Here is a 24,949-nt window from a genome sequence, read left to right as displayed (position 1 = left end):
AAAAATTCACAAGCCAACTAAATACCTACACTTACACAATACTATTTTTAATGTATTTTCTACCTTTCGTCGTATCTTTTGATTGTAATTTTTATTTTATTTATTTAGGGTGTTAACATTTATACAGCAAATATACATGTACAAACAAAAAAACATAAAATGAAACCAATAACAGATATCCACAAAAATACATTGTACATAAACAAGTAGGTAATAGAATAGTCATTATTTGTGAGGGCATGTGTGTGTGTGTGAGAGGAGGTATTAGGGTGTCAAAGTGAGGGTGAGGATTTGTGTATATGTGAATATGTGAAAAAGTATTAACTTTGTCTTGTTTTTTTATATTGAAGAAATTAGTCATAAGAATGGCTGTTTTATGGTGATTTGTTTTTTTTTACACACAAGCATCCTATATTAAGTCAAAACAATTAAATTACAAAAAATATAACAATATTTATTCAGGTTCATAATTAATTCAATTACTAATCAAATCTCATAAATGAGGGACTTTTATCGTAAAAAAACGATTCTTCCATTTTTGTTGAAAGTGGTGTTTACCGCCGAAATTATTTTTCTTCATTTTCAAAAAGATGGTGAATTTTAATGTTTAGCGTATCAAAGTCTTCTGTTTTCTCAGGCATTCATTGTACTACCGTATGGGACATAATACATTTTCTTTGTCATATTTTATGTCGCAGAGCGGAGACCCGAACAGACTCAATTAAGGAAAACTCACGTAAAGAGCTTTCTCGGATGCAATCAATTATATTTAATAACTTGAGAGCATAGCCTTAGAATGAGGGGAGAGAAACTGCAAAATGTAACACACAGGGTTTACAAAAAATAACAAAATTTCAACTAGCGAATGAGAGTAAAAATTATGTTGTAGGTGAAATAATTTAACCGGATCAATCTCTTTTACATCAATCAGATCGTTCGAAATCTAGGTTGTCAATAATAATTAATAGATCTTTAACTTCACAAAATATAAATTTGTATTTACAATTGTGAATTTATCAGGGTATACGAAATACTTTCGAGTAAAAAAATTCATTCGTCTAAGTAGTATAAAAAATATTTTTAGTTTTTAATTCCCGCGAAAAAGCTTCATGGCATTGACCATGCCGCTTATACGTCACGATCCGCATTTAATTTTTACGTTTTGTCATTCCAGTACGTACTTTGCATGAAGCGACCGTCGTTTATTATTTCATCCGCGTTTATTTACATAAATTATATTAGTGTTTTTAAAACCGTTTTTGTGTATTATGTCTGAAAGAAGATATACTGTCACAGCGAATATATCATTCACAACGTCAAAATTCTTCGTAAAAACCACCCGAAAATTACGGTCCATACAAATAGTAAGAAAAAATGACAAATATTGTAGACGAACATAAATTTTGACGTTACTAGTGGCACGAGCAATCATGACGCGTTTTTGTCAAGGCGTATTTTTTAACAATTTTATTTTTGAATTATTAATAATAATAATCATGGTTTATTAACAAAAATAACAATTATTTTAACTACTACATACACAGTTAGGTAATAGATTTCTCTGGGTCATGTCTAGTCTGCCTAACTAGGTACAACCTTTTTTAAGGCAGACATTTTTATGCAAAATAAACAATATATTTCTATAATATCCATATTGATTTTAAAAATATAATTAATTTTTCTAAATCCATTTCACATATTTTTATCGGTATTCGTAGTATGAGATATTTTCCTATTCAATGGGTGAAAGAGTTTAGAATATATGGATGTTTAAACATGGGTAGAATGGGGAATGTCTAACAATGTAAAATTGATCACTTAAACCAACCAATTGCAGGTTATAAGATCTTTAAATGCTCTTCTCAGTTATCAATCAGTTTTTCTTTTTATGTGAGATTATACGCAAATAAATATTATGTTTTATAATATAAAATCTGGCAGAGAAATCATTTCTTCATTTGATGTTTTCTTTTATTTACATACTAATAATTATATAAAAAGTGTGCTGACGATTAGTTTGTTTTTGATCAAATCTCACGATTAAGGTTCAGTTATTACTAGGTCTTCCATTCGAGAATTAGGACTCTCAGACCAAATTTAATATAGGACTTTCTGGGTAAGTTTGGAGAAAATCCGCTTAGTCTGCATAATGAACTTAGCTGTAATTATCAAAATGATTTAATAAACTAATAATGAGTCATTAGAACGACATCTATAAAGAAAGTAAATTCAAACGTTTCTGCCGGCAGCTACGGTATATTCTTATAAATGATTATAGTGTTAATTAGTTTATATAATACATTCTTTTTATTTATAAATAATTAAAACTTGCAAAGGGATACTATAATTTCTATTCAAATTTATAATTATTATTTTCTTACATATTAAGCATTCCTAAGCAATAAACATTAGTATTTTCGAATGAAAAGTTATTAATTTTGCGTTCGGCGTTCGCATCTCGGGCTCCGTGACGCATACCGTGCGGATAGAGGGAGTATTTTGTGAAACAGTCTCATTTTGGTGAACTGGTTGAATGCGGTCGTATTTTAAATCCATATTTATTAGTGTGGTTAGTTGGAGTTAAATCGTTGGGTAGCCCGAGTGGTTGTGGTAAAAAAATGTGTTGGATTAGGTGGTGTGGTAGAAAACAATGGATTGTAAGAATAAAATGAATCAGAGCAAAAAAAAAAGTTTACTTCAAAGCAAATTTTAGAAAATTTCGTCTGGTCGTGGTTTAGGGCAAGCAATGCGTAATGTAAAAGTGCGAGAAACAATAAGAGTAAAAATAATAAAATACGTACATTTAAAAATGTTTAATGAATTGATTTATCAATACCAATGTCTCGAAAAGTCTCGAAATCTCGAGACTTGGTCTTCGAGTCTCGTCTGTCTTGAAATTCAAATGTGGGTCATGACTGGAAGCCTAAGTTTTTTTATATGTGTTTGGACCCCTGTTAGTAGTCTTACGTGTCATGTACAAGGCTAAGGCTTTTTTTTCTTTTTCAAATTTTAAATATTACTTGCTATACCTGTTATTCTTTTTTTTTTCTCTGCTGCATTGACATGTTTTCATACTTTTAAAATACTTTTAATTACTTATATTGTATATGGATATAAAATCAATATATTGCTGCTCTTACTATAATGTGTCATTAATTTTGAAGATTTTTTTTTTTAATTGACTTAAATTTATTGTCTTACTTAAAGATTCTTCTCATCGTTTCTTTAAATTCCTTAAAATATGTATGTGTATATCTATGTTTTTCTTTTTTAATAATGTTATTATTATTTTATTTTATTTTTACATCTGAGCATGTTTTTCATTCTTAATTTTTATTTACTTTTACAAGTTTAAGAATACAAAATGTTGCTCTGCCTGAATATTTTTTTAAATTTTATTATTTTAACGCTATTTTTAATTGATTTCTGTTTTACTTATTAAATATACATATTAATTTTGTTCATACTTAGAGCAAGCTCTTCATAAGGTCAATTACGTTCAACGTTCACGTTTCAACGTAAACATTGATTTAAAAAAGCTATACATAATTATATATATATATATTTACTAATTTATCAACGATAGTAACTCGTGATTTTAAACCACCTTCATTTTTTTAGTACACAAATTCCTGTGGCACTTTTTTTGGAATTGAGTCTCACAAAAAGTACCTTTGTATTCATGTTGTATGCTTATATTTGTCTATCTTAATAAAAAAAATTTAAAAAACGAAAAATAATAACATTTTCATATCAATGGAGACGGGTTATGATCCCGTTAGAAGTGTCACAAATCAGGAGGTCCGGGGTTGAAACTCACTCTACCACAACTTGCTTCTTGTTTTAATGCGTTTTTACAATAAAATGAAAATGGCGCCAAAATATAAAGAACACGAAAAAGAGATGATTTGAAAATTTTTTCACATCATTTTCATTCCTTTTCAGCACCTAATTGTGCATAGAGCACTGCATTGGTACACCAATCACAACGAATCTTATTTTTTTTTTGTTACATGAAGGTAAGATGATCAGTCTTACGCTGTACCAGTCCAGGGACTATGAAATATTCTGGTGTAAAAACCCATTAAAATAAATGTTCATATCAATCATGTCGAGAAACGAACTCAAGACCACTTGCATGATAGGCAACGCCTTAACCATTACACCGCGAGGCTGACAAAAAAATTTCACATGTGTAGATAAATTCCTGCCAAACTGAAAACGCAGTTTTTTTATAGATTTTCTTTCTTTAAAGTAATATAAATAAATAATTTAAAAGAAAAGTTTTCAAAACATCTTTATTAATACATATTGAGCGCGCTTTATTTCTGGAATTTTCTTTTTTGAGTCCTATTAAAACGCATGTCATGTTGGTTTTATATTTTTGTGCAACAACTATGATGAAAGTGGGATTTCCGTGTTAGTTTAATTAGTGTCCTGACGAAGAGACGGGTACGTCTCGAAATCGGTAGACATAGAAAATTTGGTAAGCGATTATATATAAATATTTAATAATATTTAGTAGGACATGTTTGCTTTATTTTTAACAAATTATAAAAAACAATGGAAGTTTCAGTAGAAAGATTATAAATCTCAAACATATTTTCGCCTATTTTTCTAATAATTCATCAGTCATATTGGTTTCTAAACCTTAATTCTTCTCTGCCATTTTATTTTCACAAAAAGTTTATCTAGGCCACACGGTCCATTTAATCTTCTTAAATATCTAATACGTAGTTGCTATAATGTAACAAACATAGTCGAAACGGGTTCACCTGGCGCTGGAACCGTAAACATTTTGAGCACGAAATAACCCGAAATACATAATACACCCTCGCTGACTACGACACGGTACAAACACTGAATAAATTTCCTCTACATACATTTGTACATAATACCTTGTCATCCTGATTATGGTCCCTATAATACGGTAGAAACAAGAAATAATATCAACAAGGGGTCTCCTGAAAATCACTACTACCTTTTTGACCCAATAATCTTTTTTTTGTGCTTGACAGGCACCGCAGCGGGGTTGATACGGCCAACTGTAAAACTTATGTCGCGAGTTCGATCCCCGCCGAATACAAGAAAGGCGATCCAATAATGGTTTACCTCTTCGTTCTAATTCTCAAGGCACTCTCTTAATACCCATCCATAATTCCTCTTTCTTCTCTAACTCATATAGAGTCCATGCGGCTCGACTGTGGAATCATCTCCCATCCACCATCAAAGATGTTACTACATTATCTCTGTTTAAATCACGTCTGAAGAAACATCTCCTTTCTCTTTCTTAATCTCTACTCTTTTCCTTTTTCCTTTTTACCATTAAAAAATAGTTTTGATTTAAGGTAAATCATAAACAAATACGTTTATGTCTATTTTTATATATCTTTAGCTTTTTATAATTTTTTTTCTATTGAATATGTTCTGTTACTTGAATTATAAAAATAAAACTTTTATTTTATTGGTTGGTTGGAAGAAATTGCCATTTAGCAATAAGCCCGCCAATGTACAAATAACATTTTGTTTGAAAAGTTAAATTACTACAATCTTTTGACGCAAAAATCGCTACACGACACCCTAGTGACCCTGAAATCACTGCAACGATTTTATCCAAAAATCATTCGGCAACTTTAAACTTTATTCCGAAAATCATTTCAATATTTCAAGTAAAAAATCACACTCACCCTTTGTTTCAAAAGTGTTATTTTGTTATTTACCCAAAAATCAGCACAATTTATTACCCAATAATAAAAAAATGATTACCTCATAGAACGTGCCTTTTTTTAATGACAGTAAAAATATTCCCAGAAACATTGACACGTTCTTGGTCAACAATAATAGTAACTAATATCTAGCACAACGTGAAAGCTTGTCAGTACCGAGGTTTGTTAACAAGTATGGCCAAAAAACACTTTATTATACAATTACTAAAAATTTTAATAAGATTCCTAAGCAGATCTTAAAAGAAAATGTTGACAAAACTTTTAAGGAAAAAATAATTAAGTGACTCATATGTAACAAGGCTTTATATTGATTATTATTTTATGTTAACAGTCATCTATTTAAAAAAAATTTTACATTAATGTTGTGTTAAAAATACGTTCGTTCGTTTTTAGTTCTTAATAATGTTACAAACAATTAAATGATTTCTCTTACTTTTTTTATGTTAACAGTCATCTATTTAAAAAAAAAAACATTAATGTTGTGTTAAAATACGTGTGCTTTTAGTTCTTAATAATATTACAAACAATTAAATGATTTCTCTAACGTTTTTCTTTGTAAAGGAAAAATGAGAAACCGGCTGACAAGCTGGTTTAGTGGGTTTCATTAATTTTCCTTTTATATTTTCTGTGCATGTTTACCTTCTTAAATAAAAAAAATACAATTAATTGAAGGGAATAAAATAAATAATTCATTCATTATTCCCTTTCCGTTCCAAATGGTGCATTGGTCACTGCAATGGTGCACCAATCGTGACGCATCTTGATTATTTTTGTTCCATAAATGTAAAATAATTAGTCTTGCGCTTCAGGTACCAGTCAAGGGACTAGGAAATATTCTGGAGGGAAAACACATTTTTAAATAAATATGAATTTTATATTAATAATATGGGGAATTGAACTCGAGACCTCTCGCACGGTAAGCAAACGCGCTGACCATTACACCACGAGGCCGAAGATATTAAAGTACGAGACATTTTTAGACATCCGCTTAACTTATTGTAGCTAAGACGCTTGTTTACGATAGGATTCATGGGATAGGATTCCGAAATCGATTCCTGTTTAGATCCCAAAATAATGAGTTTTTTTCCTCAGATCAATCGGAAAATTCTACTTACATATGAAATCATTTATTTGTAATTTCAACGTTTTTTTTCAAATATTGTTTTTATTCATTGTTTTCGTCGCACCATTTTTTACTGTGTCCTAACGACCAGGATCTTTGAAGGATGTACATTGTAATAAGGATCATAGATACCGAAAACCATCCATGATAACATCAGTTATGACAGGGCATAACCATAATATATGAGAGGTAATTGTGACCTTAATGGTTTCCTCTTATTACGAAAAAGGAAGCAAATAGGATAAATATTTTAGTTCCCCTTATATTCCGTCTAAAGAGGAAATGTGAATTTAGCAATATTATTTCAAATGTTTATTAAATGGGGTGAAAAGTTTCTAAGCGGATCAAAGCATGATTTTATTTATAAAAACAGCATTTTATACAAAATCATGTAATAAATTATCATAATTTCTCTATACCCATTGGTGCATAGGGCACAGATTTAACAAAATGTAAATTCTCGCCTTCCATACAGGAGCCAGGCTCTTTATAAATCTGGGCTTGGAGGGCGAGAACTATTCACGGGGACCCGTCACAATAGATCTTCACAGGTCGCAGTGACATCAGGAGCTTGCACTGACCCCCACCACCACTAAGAACGTGTATGCATGTGCATGTATGTGTGTATATGTATATATGTATGTAAATGTATTTAATATTTTACTGTATACTAGAGTGGGCCGATGATGTATGAAGTTTTTTAATTTATTAGACATGAAAGTGAAAGGGGTCTAAAACGTTGCATTTTGGATCACATTGAACGTAAAAATTGTTAAAAAAAATATTCCATACTACTTTTGGCCCTCAAACGAGGTTTGAAGTTTATCACTGTCTGAACATTTTGTTAATTATCTATATTGATAAAATTATTATTTTGTTAGTAAAGATATAACTTAATCACATTCCAAATTCGAACACGTTTTAAAACTACCGAAATACAATAAGTTTACACCCCGCGCAACTGATTCCGTCGAGCGCCTGGCGAATATTGACGAAAACAATGGCTAGTTAAAACAATGCTACCCATTTATTACAAAACAAAGTGCAACTCACACCCTTAGATGATTATTTAATAAGATTTAATGCACGTTATAAAATTTAATTAGACTGATTTTCTTACTTAAATACGAAACGACAGCCGGTTTAGCGCAAAAAATATGCTTTTTCAAAAACTTCAAGCTCTGGTTGAGGGCCAAGAGTAGTATCAAATATTTTTTGCATTCCCAGTAATCTAAAAGGCAACTTTTTAGATCCCCTTCATTTCAAAATTCAGTAAAAAAAAAAATGGGCCCACCCTACAGTGTATACCCATATACCTATGTGAGTACATTATCTTTTTTTAACAAATTATTGTTTCTTTTTGTATTTTTTTGCTATTTTTTTCAAACTTCATTTTTATACTTACGTTACGCTGCTGCACTCGAATGTATTGCTTATAATAGTAAAAGCCCATAGGGCGTATAAATCAATAAATAAATTACCTTCCACACTCGTTGATTAGTCCATTCGACATGCTCGTTAGTGTGTCATTAACTCGAATGGTGGGCTTTCCTTCCATGATCAGCAAAAGGTTTTCCAAGATAATAAACAGCAGGAAGTATGGCCAGGCCTGTAAGAAAAACAAATAAACTATGTATATTAACTTCCAGCACAACGACATTCATAAAAATAATATCACACATTATACAAAATGGATTCGATTAGCTGTTAGCCCTATTTCACACGCACTGGTTGCAGTCGTTTCCAATCCACACGAAACGGAAAAATGGGATTAATTGATCGATCGATTATTATACAGTAAAATTTAAACTATCCGTATTATATATTACATAGTATTAATGTGTGCCAGACGTTATCCGTGTATGCAAAAATCCAGATTGTTGGATTAACCATTAAATAAACGCCAAATGTTTTGAAAGAAAACACAAATTTAATCTAAGATCACGTTTCAAATAATACAGCGAATGAACCCTGCCAAGTTAACCCCTTTTACGAAGACTATTTTTTGTCATTATAACATGATCATCATCTTTATTCCCTTTCCGCACCTAAGGATGCATAGGGCACTGCATTGGTACACCAATCGCAGAGTATCTTGATCGTTTTCGTTACATCGAGGTAAGATGATCAGTCTTACGCTTCGAGTACCAGTGCAGGGACTATGAAATATTTTAGTATAAAAACACCCCTTTAAATAATTATTTTGTATCAACCATGTTGGGAATCGAACCCGAGACTGCTTGCACTTTCCTCATGAAAATGTATAATTGAGTTGAAATAAAATTATTTTTGATTAGTTTTCCTAAGATAAATACTAACTACAAACAAATCAAATCTTTTATTACGTTGATTTTATCACATAAATGTGTTTAAAGAATCTTATTTGACGAGGTAGTCATTTCCTGTCCTCGCCCAATTAACTCTTATACAAAATTTTGTGAAAATATCTTGTGACTAATAAAAATAAAGTTGAAAATATGTTGTAGATAGTGTAATATAAAATTTTAACACACGGATTTGCATTTATAAATTACTTACATAAAAATGTGTAAATATCAACAAAAAAAACAAAACCAAACAAAACACTGCACTGGCTAGAACACCGGTTTCTCTACATGAGGGAGTGCGGATATTATCCATGACTTTATCCCACTGAGATCTGCTTGGTTACAACAGTTTGAAGACCAGAAGAAATGTTTATTTAACTACGCACTTATTTCGATTGTTGCGCGGTATTATTGACAACCCCAAAATTATGCGGAGCATTAGCTTTTACATTCCGGATAATTACCTAAGATAGCGTCAGCATAGACTGTTTCACATTCCAAGATACAGGACCAACCTGCCAATGGTTATTCCTGTTGGAAAGGCTACCTCTATGTTGAACAAAACTTCTTTCAACATTGACGTTTTTCACGTCTCTGAGAAAGTTATTCGTTATAACATATTATTCTCTTGATATTATGTATACTCATGTTTTATTTTTATATAAACTTATTTTTTTATTTTTTTTATTATTTCTGTATTTATAAATTAAAGTATTCCATTTAGTAATGTACATATATAGATGAATAAATAAATTGAAAAATTGAGTATACGCTATTTTAATATGTACTTTTATTTATCAAAAAAATCATTATTTACATTGAAAGTTCTTTATAAATTTAAATCATCTCATTTGGTTAAAAAAATATCATGTTTTGGAAATCGCAAATCAAATAAATCTCGTTTATTAAACATTTCGTTCAATGTGACTCCCGTAATTTATCCTTACATAAGGTATTAGGTATGATGATTTGAATTCATGACTTGTCTATTTTTAAAATTCATGAAGGAGAATTAAAAAAACGTTTTTAGTAGATAGCTCACAAATGCTGATTTTGAAATTACCTAGTTGTAGTATCAAACTACTAAATTAGTGAAGATAGCTGAAATGCTGGACACTTTTAAACTAAAAGTACTTGGAAGAATCTGCGGACCAGAAAGAGAAAATAATCAATGGCACATTCGGTATAACGAAGAACTGTACAATATATACTAGGCCCCGAGCATTTCCGCACATCTGAAGTTGCTTAGATTAAGATGGGCCAACAATGCCTGATTCACGTGTCCCTAAAATATTAATGAGCGGACACCCGGCTGGAAAGAGATTAGTGGGAAGACCCAGGCTGAGATGGAAGGATGAAGAGAGAAAGGATGCAACGCAGTTTCTCCAGGTGGCATATTGGAAAATGGCGGCTGAGGACAGTCAGAGCTGGAGGTGAAAGTTGCAGGAGGCCAAAGCTCGAATAGGCTGTAGCGTCATCAGAGAGATATTTCTATTATTATTTAAACCAGGGTGGTTAGTACTGTAAGCAGGCTTATTGGCCTCTTAAAAACTATCGTATTATCTAAATTCAATCGATCGCTTGTTGTTTGTAGAGTAATCTGTTTTAAATTGGTGACAGTCGCTTAATTGGCTGCATGCGCCTGCTCGGTACTTATTACTTATCAAATACCCGTTAATCTAAGCCGCAATAATATATTATTGTATACAAGAAATGTTATGAGTATTATCTTTTATCTCCATTGTCGATAAAATAACAGAAAAGTTAATGCATCTAAAAACTATTTATACCTTATCAATTAATTATCATAATACATAAACTAAAAATATGTTATTACTTATGAATTTGAAACGTTTACGATTTTCGACAAGGTAAAAGATTAATTTCTTATTCTAGGTATATTTTGACTGGATATTTTATAGTTCCAAGACTGGCACCAGGAGACAGACTGATTCTCTTACTTCCACGTGATAAATAACCTAATCGTTTTCGGTAAGAGCTGGTCTGAAGGTCATAAAAAGGCCAATAAGATATTGTTTTAAATTGAATATTATAATCAGAATAATCCTTTTTTTTTCAAAAAAAGAGAATAAAAGTCTATAGGTTTTAAATGAAGTATTTCAATATTTTTTTTAGTATTACCGAAGGCATAATTTCAAGTAGAAATTTAAATGCTTGTATTTCTTTTCAAAAAGAAAAAAATTCAATTTGGCTTCAGCCACTTAAATGTTTAATTTATTATCTTTAAATTATTACATCAAATTTTAGTCCAATACTAAGTCTTTATTGGGATCTCAAATATCTAAGTTTAGTCTAAATTTGAAATGGCGTAATCTGCCAGTCTTAAGGAAATTATATTTTAGTTACATACAATTTTAAGTATATTTTTTGACAGAAATACTTTTGAAAAATACTATTTTTATCTAATTTATGTTTTTATTTATATTTTTATTATTGTGCGAAAAAAAACATTTGTTTTAAAATGGCAAAATCGTATGATTTGTTCGCTCTTTTTATATTGACGTGATGTGTTTTTTTTAAATGGTGTTCTTGTTTTTTTGACATTATTATTGTAGTGCTATTTTATTTAAGTAGGTGTATAATTCTTCCTTACTCAACACGAGACTTTAATCTCATGAAGTTAGGACTTGTGTCTCAATAAATGTAAATTATATTAAATTTGAAAAAGTAAATAATCAAATTTTATAGGTACTTTTTATGGGGTCCGTTATGTTGAATTAAAAAGATTCACGATTAAAAATTAAACAATCTCGCGTAAGTTTTCTTTACATTTAAAATCTTATAGAAAACTAGATACAACGGCATACATTAATACATTATAAAATCACGTATTCTAACGGTGAATCAATTCTAATGCCGGATTATTCGTTCAAAAAACTAGTCAAATTTTAACTTGAAATATTGTGTCGTGCAGTAAATCGGTTGTTAAAATCACATGTGGGAATGCAATATTTTAGAATCGGTTCTCATTTTGATCTAAATGTTCACTTTGATTTGCACATGTATGTAAATGAATGTACCTCTCATATCGACATTTTCAACTTGATTCTCTGTGAATTCAAATCAACTCTTTATAAATATTTTATGATTTTATATATGATCGATTACCGATTAATTTGCAAAAGCTACTTATTATGCTTATGATTTGCTATTAACTCTTTTTATTACATATTTTTTTGCGCATTTATATTATCATTTTTTATATTATAAAGTAATGTCTAGTAGGAGAAGACCCGTGCTAAGGCAGACTGACATATATGCTTAATTATATAACTCCATATACATACACAAATACGTGTGCACCCTGATAAACATACATACACATACACACATACATCCACATGCATACTCACATATACATGCATATATACATACAAGGGTGCCTATATACATATATATAAAGCAAGGGTGCCTGTCCGTAAATGCTAATATATGGCTCAAATTTGTTACTAGATATCGATTTGATAGTAACTACCAGAAAAAGTATAAACATACACATAATACAATGCTTGCACAATATGAAAGCTTGTCAGTACCGAGGTTTGTAAACAAGTATGGCCAAAGTTATACAATTCCTAAAATTTTCAATAGGATTCCTAAGCAGATCTTAAAAGAAAATGTTGACAAAACTTTTTAAAAAAATAATAATTAAATGGGTTATATGTAAAAAGGCTTTTTATTGATTAATATGTTATTTTTTGTAAAAAAAAAATTGTGTCTAAAATACGTATGCTTTTAATTCTTAATAATGCTTATATAATTTTCTTAATTTATATAATTTCCCTAACGTTTTTATTTGTAAAGGAAAAATAAGAAACCTGCTGACAAGCCGGTTTCGCTGTTTAGTGGGTTCCATTATTTTTCCTTTTATATTTTTCTATTCATGTTTACCTTCTTTAATAAAATAAATACAAAAAATACATATACACACACATACATATATACATACACACACATATATTCATACACACCCATTCATGCACATACATATATATATAAATATAATAAAAATAAATAAATATGGTGTAAAAATCTAGAAAAAGCCGCCATAACATGCATAGGAATCGATTCAATTACAATACACTATAATAATATACTGTGTACATACCAGTTAGCATTATTCATATCTTTTTTATGATCTGATATAAATATTTTATATCAAATAAAAAAGTTTTTATTTTAAGGATATACATTTTTTTAAATTTAATATATTATTTGTATCTGCTGTAACTTACATATTTACTCTACCTAATTTGTTATAAAATAGAAATAGTAAAAGTATTACTATTGGTAAATGATTCCGAACATGCACTAAAATTAGGTTAATAATATTTAGTGGTATGTTGCAGAATGTGTGGGACATGCTGGTTTTTTACTGCAATTTATGTATTTTTCATAATTACTATGTATGCTACTGTGACGGAAAAGGTGATATTTTTAGTGTATTTTAGTATTTGCATGTTGGTGTGGTTGGTGTCCTGACAAAGAGACGGGTACGTCTCGTAGCCGGTTGACATAAAAAGTCGATAAGTGGTTAAATACTAATATTTATTCACATCAATTAAAATGTTTGACAAAAAAGTTAATGTTTTGAACATAAATATTAATAATAAAAGTGTTTATTCGTGAACAAGAAAAATGTTTACAATCTACATTATTTTTTATATTTCCAATACATTTCTGATTTTGATTTTTTTAACATCCATATAATAAATTTTTACTAAAAGTCCCATGGTCGTTAATAATAAAAAAATAAACTGACAAATTTAAAAACATAAAACTTAACCTTGTTACAAGGCAAGTAAAAATATATAAAATTAGATATAAGGATTCTTATATTTATTGCAACAGAGACTGAAAACACTTTTGAAAGGAATATGGAAATCTAAGCATTTACATGGCTTACGACCTGTCATTAGCTGGTTTAAGTGGCCACTTTACATACTATAACATTCACTATTCTGCCTTTGTTTAAACATCCATATTTCCTCAACTCTTCCTTCTGTTGGCTTTTGTGAAGTAGAAGAGCGGAAACTTTTATTGATGTGGTTGAGATTGTTCAGATTTAAAACAAATTTTTTGTTCACTTATTTGATCCGTGTAATTCGGGCATTATATGGGTAAGTACATCACAAATTATTGCTTTTGTTGAGTTGCATTAACCTCACAAACAAGTTTTAAATACTTGATTCTCTTAAATAAATGTACACGCTCTAAAAAATAATAAATTAATATTACGCAGTACCTACACAGACTTATAATTTCAAGTTCAATGCCTGTTTACCGCTTTATAACGAACTGGTTGCTGTGATTTTCAATGTCATTAATTATTATTTAATTCCATACCTTACCTACTAGTCGATAAACTAGAGCTGGCGCGTTCGCAAAACTTACATAAATGCATTTAAAATCTACAGGATGATTTTAAAAACGTAAAATAAAATTTTAACCAAATGTTCTAACTTTTTCGAAAATCCGAGTTGGATTAGAGGGTTGTGTATATTAAAAAAATACAATGGGTTAAGAAAAAGCAAAATATCAATTTATTTTTACATAAGCACATTTTTTATTTATAATAATATTTTCAAAGTAAATAATAAAAGGCTAGTTTTTTGCCACCATTTTTGGTAGATTTTTTTTCGAAGTGACACCTTATTAAATAAGTATACGAATTTTTTTTTACTTATTTTTTGCTCTAATTCGAAAAGGGTTTTAATAAAACAGAGCACATTTGACTTAAATTGAATATGACAGTTTTTTTATCAATATTCCATTTTGCGAACGCGCCAGCACTAAATAATCGACCTATACACGATTAAATGAAAAAATTTATATTTATAAGCCAATGTTTTTAATCAATAGCTAAAACATTGAAAATTTCATATTTTTACTAATAAAAATCGCAGCCAAACTCAGACGAACGCAGAAGCATCGTGTGTTTATTTTATTGCCACATAATTACCAACTAACAAAGCAATAGTTTATGCCATGCTCATAAGCGCGAGAGAGGCAGAGATTTTTTTTCATTATACGCATGCCGAGCGATGTCATACTATACGCTTATTCACAGATACTACACAATGCGTTTGTGTAAGTTTTGCGAACGTGCTAGTTTAAATAATTGACCAGTAAATTAAAATAAACATAAATATTTTTGTTTGTTTACAAATGTACAACGTAACCAGACGTTAAAAAAATATTGCATACCTAAGCATCGTTAAGTTTTTAAATTAATTAAATCCTAAATTGGTTCATTTGGTATTTTTTTTAATAGGTCAAATCCAAATATTCCATTTTGAACTGAGTAAGTATCTACCATAATATTTTGAACAACGTTGCATTAAAAATTGTCAAATTCAAAATACAACCATTTTTAACCAACGATAACCGTAATAATTTTAACTACTTTGCATATTTAAAATAAGTCAAGTTTAGTATAATATTTTGAACAATGCAGCAGTAAAATTTGTCAAATCCAAAATACGATAATTTTTAAATGAGTACCTACCGTAGCATGGTGAAGAAATACTGGTCGCCTATTTTAAAACTCATGAATTAAAAAAAATCGTATTTTTGTATTTCTATACGTCTTATAAAATAATATTGAAGTTATCGCCACTTACATAATAACACTTTTAATTATACTCTCTCACACACGCACATACCCTCGCCCTCTCTCTCGCTCTATCTCTCTCTCTTACACACACGTTTTGATATGTTTGTTGTGTTACATTACGTTGTCATTTTAAAATATATGAAATAAATTTAAAATATTAAAATAAAAACAAATAAACAAAACACTAATGTTTTTATACCTGCTTTACCAGTCCGCAATTTTTTTCTCCTATTTTCACCAGTCCGCGAGCTTAAAAAAGTTGAAAAACGCTGATTTAGAGAATTAAATTCATTTGTAAGAAAATTTATTTTCGGCTAATTTCTTTTGTAGAATAAATATCAAATCTATAAAATAGTCCAAAGAAGCGCAATCATTAATCTTAATAAAATAAACCGCAAGTACAAAATACTCATTCCTAAATACACAATTTAGGTAATAGAAATTAATTTACTGACTACACTAATCTATAAATCCTGCTTTGCTCTTTCCTCTTCATTCCGTTTTCCCATTGAATTCTACATAGTATTGATTTAAGGTAAGTTACTCGTATATACGAATATTGCTATTCTTGTTTTTGTCTATCTTCATTCTGTTTTTTTTTCTCTATTGAATAGTTTATGAAGGTATATAAATAACACCTTATTTTGTTAGCTGGTAGTAAGAAATTGCAATTTGCGTGTTCAAAAAGATAAATTAAAAAATCTTTTAATAATAATAATAATAGTTAAATTTTTTGTTTTGTTTTGTTGTTAATGTTAGTAAATATAAGGACATAACCATACTTATCTATGGAAGTGAAACATGAAACTGGTAGAGGAAGGATGAAAGCCGATCTCTTAGACGAATGCGTGGGAAATCAATGTATAATCATTTTTTAAAAAAATGTTATTACTATTCTATTTTATTTTTACATCTGAGCATGTTTTTCATTCTTTATTTCCATTCTTAATTTTTAATTAATCTTACAAATTTTCTTCATTTTTAATATTATTTCCATTTGTTAATACTCACTACAAACTACAAACCTTAAAATATATTTTTTTCACTTAAATTTTAATTTTTAAACAACTTTCACTTATGTTTTCTTTTTCCTTCTCTTTTTTATACTTTCATAATTAACCTTACATATAATTGCTTTTTAATATGGAAACTTCACTGGTCCATTAGAATTAAGTCTAATTGTGTAAAATATTAAACTTTGTAACTGTACTGTATGCTTCCTGAATAAAAAAAATAAAAAAAATAAATGAAATGACCGGGTTACGAATGATGAAATCAGGTGAGAGTGTAAATCTGAGTCAGGTATAATTAATAAGATAAACAAAGGGTATCTGAGATGGTTTGGTCATATAGAACGAATGGACGACAAAAGAATAGGAAAACAAATACATATGGCGAAAATAAACGGTAATGTTTGACAAGGACGACTAAGAAAGACGTGGCATGATCAGATAAACCAATATCTTAAGACTAGCCATGTCAAAACCAGGCAGAACCGAAGGACATGTTTGACAAGATGTATTAATATGGAAGAAGCTAGAAATGTATGCTAGAATAGACATGTGTGGTGGTCCATTCTCTCTGCCTACCCATTTTTTTATGTCTACCGGTTTTGAGACTAACCCGTTTCTTCTATTAACTGTTCATGTTATTTATGATGTAAAGGTAATGATGGTAAAGGTAAAAGTGTATTATTGTATTTGCGTGTTGGTGTAGTGAGTATCCTGACAAAGAGACGGGTATGTCTCGAAACCGGTATTTATAAAAAAATAGTAAGAGGTTATACCTGCTTACTAACGTTAGTTAAAATGTTTGACCACAAAGTAAATGCTTTGAACATAAATAACTTTAAAGTTTTTGCTAATGTTAGAAAATGGAGAACTATATTTACTAAAACGTTTCGAATAAATTTTACCTAACACTTTCGTACACACAATATTTAAGTTAGTACAGTCCATTAAAATCGCGTAGAAAAAAGTTTTCATATCAATCATTAAAATGTGCGTGCTTACACTACTACTACTACTATTACTACCATCACGCCATTTCCCCGTAGGGGTAGGCAGAGAGAATGGACCACCACACACGTCTATCCTGGCATACAATCCTAGCCTCTTCCACATTCATACATCTTGTCATACATGCCCTTCAGTTCTGTCTGCTTTTGACATGACCAGACTTAAGATTTTGGTTTATCTGATCATGCCACGTCTTCCTTGGTCGTCCTCGTCTAACGTTGCCGTTCATTTTTGCCATATATACTTGTTTTAATGTAAAAAATGTACGTTTACTTAGTTCACCGACAGGGCGACAGGCACTAATACATTATTCACACAGGCTTGTTAAATATTTGAACACACCTCAATAATTAATTACTATAATCGAAAACTTTGATATGTTGATATAAATATTTTTAGTATGTCAAAATCTCTGCAGACCTCAAGTAAGCAAATGCGCTTACCACTACATAACGAGACAAAGTTAATTCCACTCGATTTTTTTTTCAGGAATTTTACGTGAGAGTAGAAAGTAGTGGTCCAAGGTTCTGGTTCTTTTTCACACACAGAAAAGTATTCTTTATCCGCCTTGACATAAGTATAAATATTTTTAATTATTAAAATTAATTATTTTTGGGTTATTTTTTTTCCATTAGAACTATTCTTCACGTTAATATTTTAGACAGGTAATGAAAAATGTTTTATACATATATTTTTTAAAAATACTTACCACAAACATAATACACGTTCAAGATCTAATTTTCATTTAATTAAGAACATTATATTTTGTTGCTACATGCAAAAAATGTGAAAAGTAAAGTGTACTAAATAAATAATAATATATTTTATTTTAAATTTAATTTCATAAAATCCACACAGTTGCATTAACAAATATACTTACAGAATAACAACAAACAACAAGACCAATTATGGGTTTCATATAAGAACTAAAATATAAAAAACAAAATGTGCAGTTTGCTAGGGGTAAAAGCAAGTGGGATGGGAAAATAGAGAAGGAAGAGAAAAAGAAAGAAGAAAGTAAGTAAGTATAAAACAATGCAAAAATAATTCAAAATGTATATAAATATACACATACAACATACATTCATTCATACATATACATATACACACACATATCCATATCTATATGCATAAATACATAAACAGACATAAACATATATGCATACACATATATACATACATATGCGTACATTTATTCAATTAATGATAAAATAAAGAAAACTAATAAATAAAATTTTAAAAAAGCAAGTAAAAATGCTTTTGTGACGTCTCCATCGTTATTTTGAGATGTTATTTAAAACAAATATATATTCATTATTCTAGCCGGGAAAGGGTTAATAGGAAATCATGTATTCGATATCATTTCCTGTGGCGTCTCCAAGAAGTTAACCTTTTACTCCATATCAGGGGACCGACATAGGACACAACATAATAAAATAATGTTACAATAAATTGGTCAGGGTTACATAGAAAACGGATATAATTATATTATACAACTAAATTAAATTCTTTTCTCCGTACCAATTATGCGGTTACGAGAAATATCATGGCAAAAAATCTTGTGTTTTTCTAACCCAATTTTTTTTTTCCACATATTCGGGTATATTTTAGTATTATATGATGAAGAAAATAATTGGATCTTATGTAACATTACTTGTTTATCATATTTGTATGGAGCTTTTCTTCAAGTCATGTAGCGATCAATGTATTATATTATTTGTTAACATAGAAAAACACGATATTTTCCTTGAAAATATCTGAATTCGATCTATTCGAATTAATTAGTTTCTAAATGAATAATATCATTGTCATTCCCTTTCCGCATCTAATGGTGCATAAGATTCCATTGGTACACTAATTTCGGCGTATTTTGATCACCTTTGTTACATTAAGATACCAAAGATGATTCTTCTTTAATCTTTAACTCATAAAGTGTCCATGTGGCTTGACTGTGGAATCATATCTCATCCACCATAAAAAATATACATATACACACATAGATACAGAATTTCTGTTTCAATTACGTCTGAAGAAACGTCTCCTTTCTCTTCCTTTCCCCTTTCCTCTTAATTCCTTTTTTCCATTGAGTAATAATATTGTTTTAAGGTTATTCATATACAAATAGAGTTATTTCTCTTTTTTTATGTCTTTTTTTTCTATTGTATATGTTTTGTAACTTGAATTATATAAATTAAAAAATATTTTTTTGCTTGGTTGGTAGAAATTGAAATTTAGCAATAAGACCGCCAATGTACAATTTACATTACGTACAAAAAATGAAGTATGTAAATAATATGATCAGTCTTACGCTTCAGGTACCAGTACAGGGACTATGAAACATTCTAGTGTAAAAGCACCCTTTAAAAAAAAAATTTTTTTTTTTACAGTATACATAAGAGGTAAAACAGAGTATTAAAAAAAAAAAAATTACATAGAAATGAAATACACATTATTAGTAAAAAAAAATCTCATAAAGGCATGTCCTGTTCGTGGGTAGACAAGAAATGTTTTTAAATATCGCTCATAAAATAAATACACAGTTTTAATATTTTTATGTAACATAAAGATAAAAGAAAATATTATGTAAAAGATTCTAGGGTATTTTATTTTTTATAAATATTTCATTTGAACCATGCTGGAATTCGAACCCGAGACCTCCTGAATGGTAGGCAAACGCGCTGCCCATAATACCAAGAGGCCGAAAAACGGATAGATAACTACAGATATTTTTTGGTTATTAATATTTTTACATTTTCACCACCATAGCAAACCTTTATTAAGTCAAAAAATTTGGTAGGTTGGTATGGCCGTGATGATATTTGTCTTTCAGGAAGACAAGGACGAATCATTTATATACCATTATATTTTACTATCCATAACAATGTTTTACGGTTACTTTGGCGCTCGATGCGGCTGTTTTTGGCATTATTCTTTTCTAGAACTATTTTTTTTTTTTTTTTTTCACATAAGCATTCTTCTAAATATTTTTTTTAATTCCCGCCAAACTGCAAAAGCAGTTTTTTTGCAGGGATTTCTCTCTTTAAACATTTTCGTAACACAATATAATAATGTTTACATAAAATATTTTTAAAAAATCTTAAAAATATCAATAAAATAAAAGTTTAAAAAAATTAAATACAAGTAAATAAAGTCTTTTTTGATAACGAAATATATAAAAAATAATAAACAAACACTTTTTTTGACACTGTTTTAAATTGTTTGGTTTCCCCATTTTTTTATAATTTTTTTTTTTTACACACTTAACTTAGAATTTAAGAAAAAGATTTTTAAAACCAATTTTACTTTGTTTTTATTCATATCACTATTCTTTATTTCGTCCGGGAGTCTCTTTACTATGCGAGGGAGTATATACGCCCTGGTCCTCTCTCCATACGCATTTATGGCTCTTCTTTCTATGAAATTTCCTCTCGCTTTTTGGCGCGTTTCATGCTTATGTGATATTGGCGTTTTATAGAAATCCATGTAGTCCTCTGTTACCAGGCGATAGTATATCATATTCTGTACCGTCAAAACTTTACACATCGGGAAAATTCAGCCGGTAGACATTTTAAACTTCAATCGTAATGGGAATACCTACTGAATTCATTGTGCTTTTTTTTATAAACATTAATACAAGTTATGCATTCAAGTAATGGATAAAATAACTACATAATATAAAATATCACGAAGTTAATAATAATCGTCGTTTGAGTTGATTTTATAAATGAGAGATGTTGTTGTATCATACAGAACCACTGAAAAAATAGCTCACCAAATTTATAAAAAAAAAACATTGCTTACCGGTACATAAAATCACCATTTGCCACTGCTGGAAGGTATACTTCTATAAAATGTCACGAAAAGTGCAATACCAATAGTCCTACTCACTTGTGTCTACGAGTGGTATTTAGGCCCCGTGAATAGGGAACAATCACATACTACGAATACCGGTAAAAATATATGAAATGGATTAAGAAAAATTAATCGTGTTTTCAAAATCAACATGGATATCGTGGAGAAATATTTTTATTCATAACTTTTTTTTTTAATTATGAAAAAAAAATCCAAAACCGTACAAAAACGCGGAGTTTTTGGCTTTGATAATTGTAACATGTAGATTTGTAACGACTTTCTATTTAAATTTAACAGGTCACAAACAAAGTTCAAAATTAACATAAATCGTTGCGTATTAAGGGCGTGGCCAATGCAACGACCGTTTTTGCGGAAATGAAAAATTAAATTATTATTTGAAAACATTTTTTAAAAAAAAGGAGTGGAAATTTTTTTTTTACTCGACAGTAAAAAAAGAGACTTTTATTAATTAAAATTGTAAAAATAAGAAAAATATTTCCATATTACGGGCAATGTGACCACTGACATTACTATCAAGTGTCATGGCAGATAGTGAGACTGGCGAATGTCCGGCGCCAAATAACGAGACCCACCCTGCTAAGGGAAGGCGACCCCTACAGAAAACCCATTGGAGAAGGCAACGGGAAACCACTCTGGTTATTATTTCCTCGGATACCCCTATAGACAATTGATAGCTTACGTCGAGGACATATGATAGAGCACAAGCAGAGACATAACAGTACCTAAGGGAGGGGGCTTACAAAAATAGTTGAGGGGGCTTTTTTTATTTTTTCCTCATAATTTGTACCTGCATGTACATACATGTCAGCCTCATGTTGTATAGGTCAGCGCGTTTGCCTACCGAGCAAGAGGTCTCGGGTTAGATTCCCGACATATTTATACCCACCAGAATATTTCATAGTCCCCGAACTGGTACCTAAAGTGTAAGACTGATCATCTTATCTTCATTTAAGAAAAATAATTTAAAAAATGACTGGTGTACCAATGCAAGGCCATATGTACCATTATATGCGGAAAGGGAATGATGATGATAATGAAATATGTTATTTTTTTTCTTAAAAATGATACCTAATTTTTAGGTTTCTTCAAAGTTTTCAGGACTTCTTTTTTACTAAAAACATAAATGATAAAATCTTTAAATATTTATTTAAAAGGGTGTTTTCACGCTAGAATATTTCATAGTCCCTTGACTGGTACCTGAAGCACAAGACTGATCATCTTACCTTCATGTTACAAAAATGATCAAGATACGCTGTAATTGGTGTACCAATGTAGTGCCCTATGCACCATTAGATGCGGAAAGGGAATGATGATGATGGTGATAAATAGTAAATTATTTTCTACTCGTTGAAAATAACCCCCGAAATTTAAATATTCCTTAAGAACGCAAACATTTTTTTTTTCAAATAGAAAAGACGATTAGGTATCTTAAAAATTCTTAAAATCGGAATATCTTCCGAAAAATATGTATATTTGGCAACGTTGCCGGAGACGAATATTTCGATAACTATGGCTAATTAAGGATTAGTCTGAAATCTTTTAGCTGTCATAAGTTGTCTGCATTTATGTATTTTATGATTTTGTATAGCTGTCGCCGCCAAATATTTAAGTAAGCTACTCAACAGAGTAGGATGTTCATTAAATGCCGGCGTTCACCTGAATGACTAGGCCGTTCGTTGAACAAATAAAGATAACTCAACGTTCAACGTGTTGGCTGGTACGCTAGCCCTTCACAAAACGGGCGAACCAAAAGCCGCTGGGTTAAGTTAGGTAAGTTAATTTATTTTTTTACTTAACTTATTTAGTTAAGCTAAGGATTAATTATTAAATTAAATGAAAGATTGTGTTGAGTAAAAAACCTTTTTTTTCATTGTTTAACGTCACATAACAAAATAAATTTAAAAATTATACCATTACGATTTTTATTATTAAAATGAAAGAGGCTAAGCGACGTTCAATCTTTTTTTAAATTCATTTTACTTAGTTCTATAAAACATAGTCTAATGTATATTTAGAACACAATATTTACATCTTTACTTATTCTAACATTATTTATCACTATTCGTTTATCGTTCGTTTGACGAACAGTCTAGCCATTCAGGTGAATGTCTGCATTCGAACAGCCTAGCCTGTTTGGCGGCGACATGGCGATACAGTCTTTATGTTATTTTTGAGGATTTTTTTTTTGCCTTTGTAGTGTTTGCATTATTGTTTGTTACCAGTTTCCGAAAACAGTATCGGTTAATTAGGTTAGCTTTCTACATACATATCCTTGGTACATTCAGTAAGAAAGCGCGTTAACCCTTTTCGGCATACCAAGCGGTTTATGGTTTCTAAAATTTATATTTTTTACTACGTAATAAATTATCAAATTCAAAAAAAAAACTCGAATCAGTAAAAGTGATTATTTGTAAAACTGTTTTTTTTTGTTTCTGGCAAGTCCAATGTAACAATAATAATTTAAGAGTATGTGCAACGCGCCCAGCTTGACGAGTTCTACACAAATAGTGCTACATTTATCAGTGAAAAATAAATAGTCAAAGGTAAGTGACACTTATAAAAAAATTAAGCTCATATAGAATGAACTCTTAAAAACATGAAATGTGTTTCGTATTTTCGTTATCTTGTTTTTGAGCTATTTTTTGCAACCGCCATATTTGTCTTCGTTTAGTAAATAGATACAATATCCAAATTTTACATCAATCCGGTGACAAATCAATAATGATGTATAAAAATCTTTAAAGCAATTTCGTTTGTCATTGAAGCACAAGTTAACCTTACATTCCTTACTCTTCTATCGATTTGACGACATATCAATCATGATATAAGAATTATTTTGTATAAAAATCTTTAAAGTAATTTCGTTTGTCATTAAAGTACAAGTTAACCTGACATTTCTCACATTTAGTAAAGGAACGGCTGGTTTAGCAATTCTGGCATAGTTGCCAATACCTACCAAAAAATCAAGAAAAACTCCAGCAAGACATTAAGAGTGCCTTTGAAATCTGTTTGCACAGATAGCGTCGACCATTTTCCCATATGGACGAAAAATCGACAACTATGCCAGAATTGCTCAACCAGTCGTTCCTTTGCCAAATGTGAGAAATGTCAGGTTAACTTGTGTTTCAATGATAAACGAAATTACTATAAAAAAATTCATACATCATGATTGATATATCGTCATATCGTCAAATCGATATACAATTTGGTTATTGTATTTATTTACGCTAACGAAGTCATATATG

At 29.9% G+C, this 24,949-nt stretch overlaps 1 protein-coding gene across 12 annotated transcripts in view; it reads right to left on the bottom strand.

Moving 5' to 3' along the window:
* LOC148280784 (alkylglycerol monooxygenase-like) overlaps window positions 1-24,949 on the bottom strand; it is a 90,766-nt gene that overhangs the window by 49,836 nt on the left and 15,981 nt on the right. For all 12 annotated transcript variants that reach the window (XM_088227830.1, XM_088227818.1, XM_088227822.1 and 9 more), the window contains one exon: window positions 8,331-8,458. In XM_088227830.1, coding sequence (XP_088083956.1) covers window positions 8,331-8,407 — 77 coding nt within the window. In that variant the 5' untranslated portion in view covers window positions 8,408-8,458. The remainder of the gene's footprint in view (window positions 1-8,330; window positions 8,459-24,949) is intronic.

This window comes from Micrasema longulum, unplaced genomic scaffold (genome assembly GCF_059751315.1).
Source record: "Micrasema longulum isolate JH-2025_06_02 unplaced genomic scaffold, ASM5975131v1 h1tg000541l, whole genome shotgun sequence".
Lineage (NCBI taxonomy): Eukaryota > Metazoa > Arthropoda > Insecta > Trichoptera > Brachycentridae > Micrasema > Micrasema longulum.
This window is presented reverse-complemented; position numbering and strand designations above follow the sequence as displayed.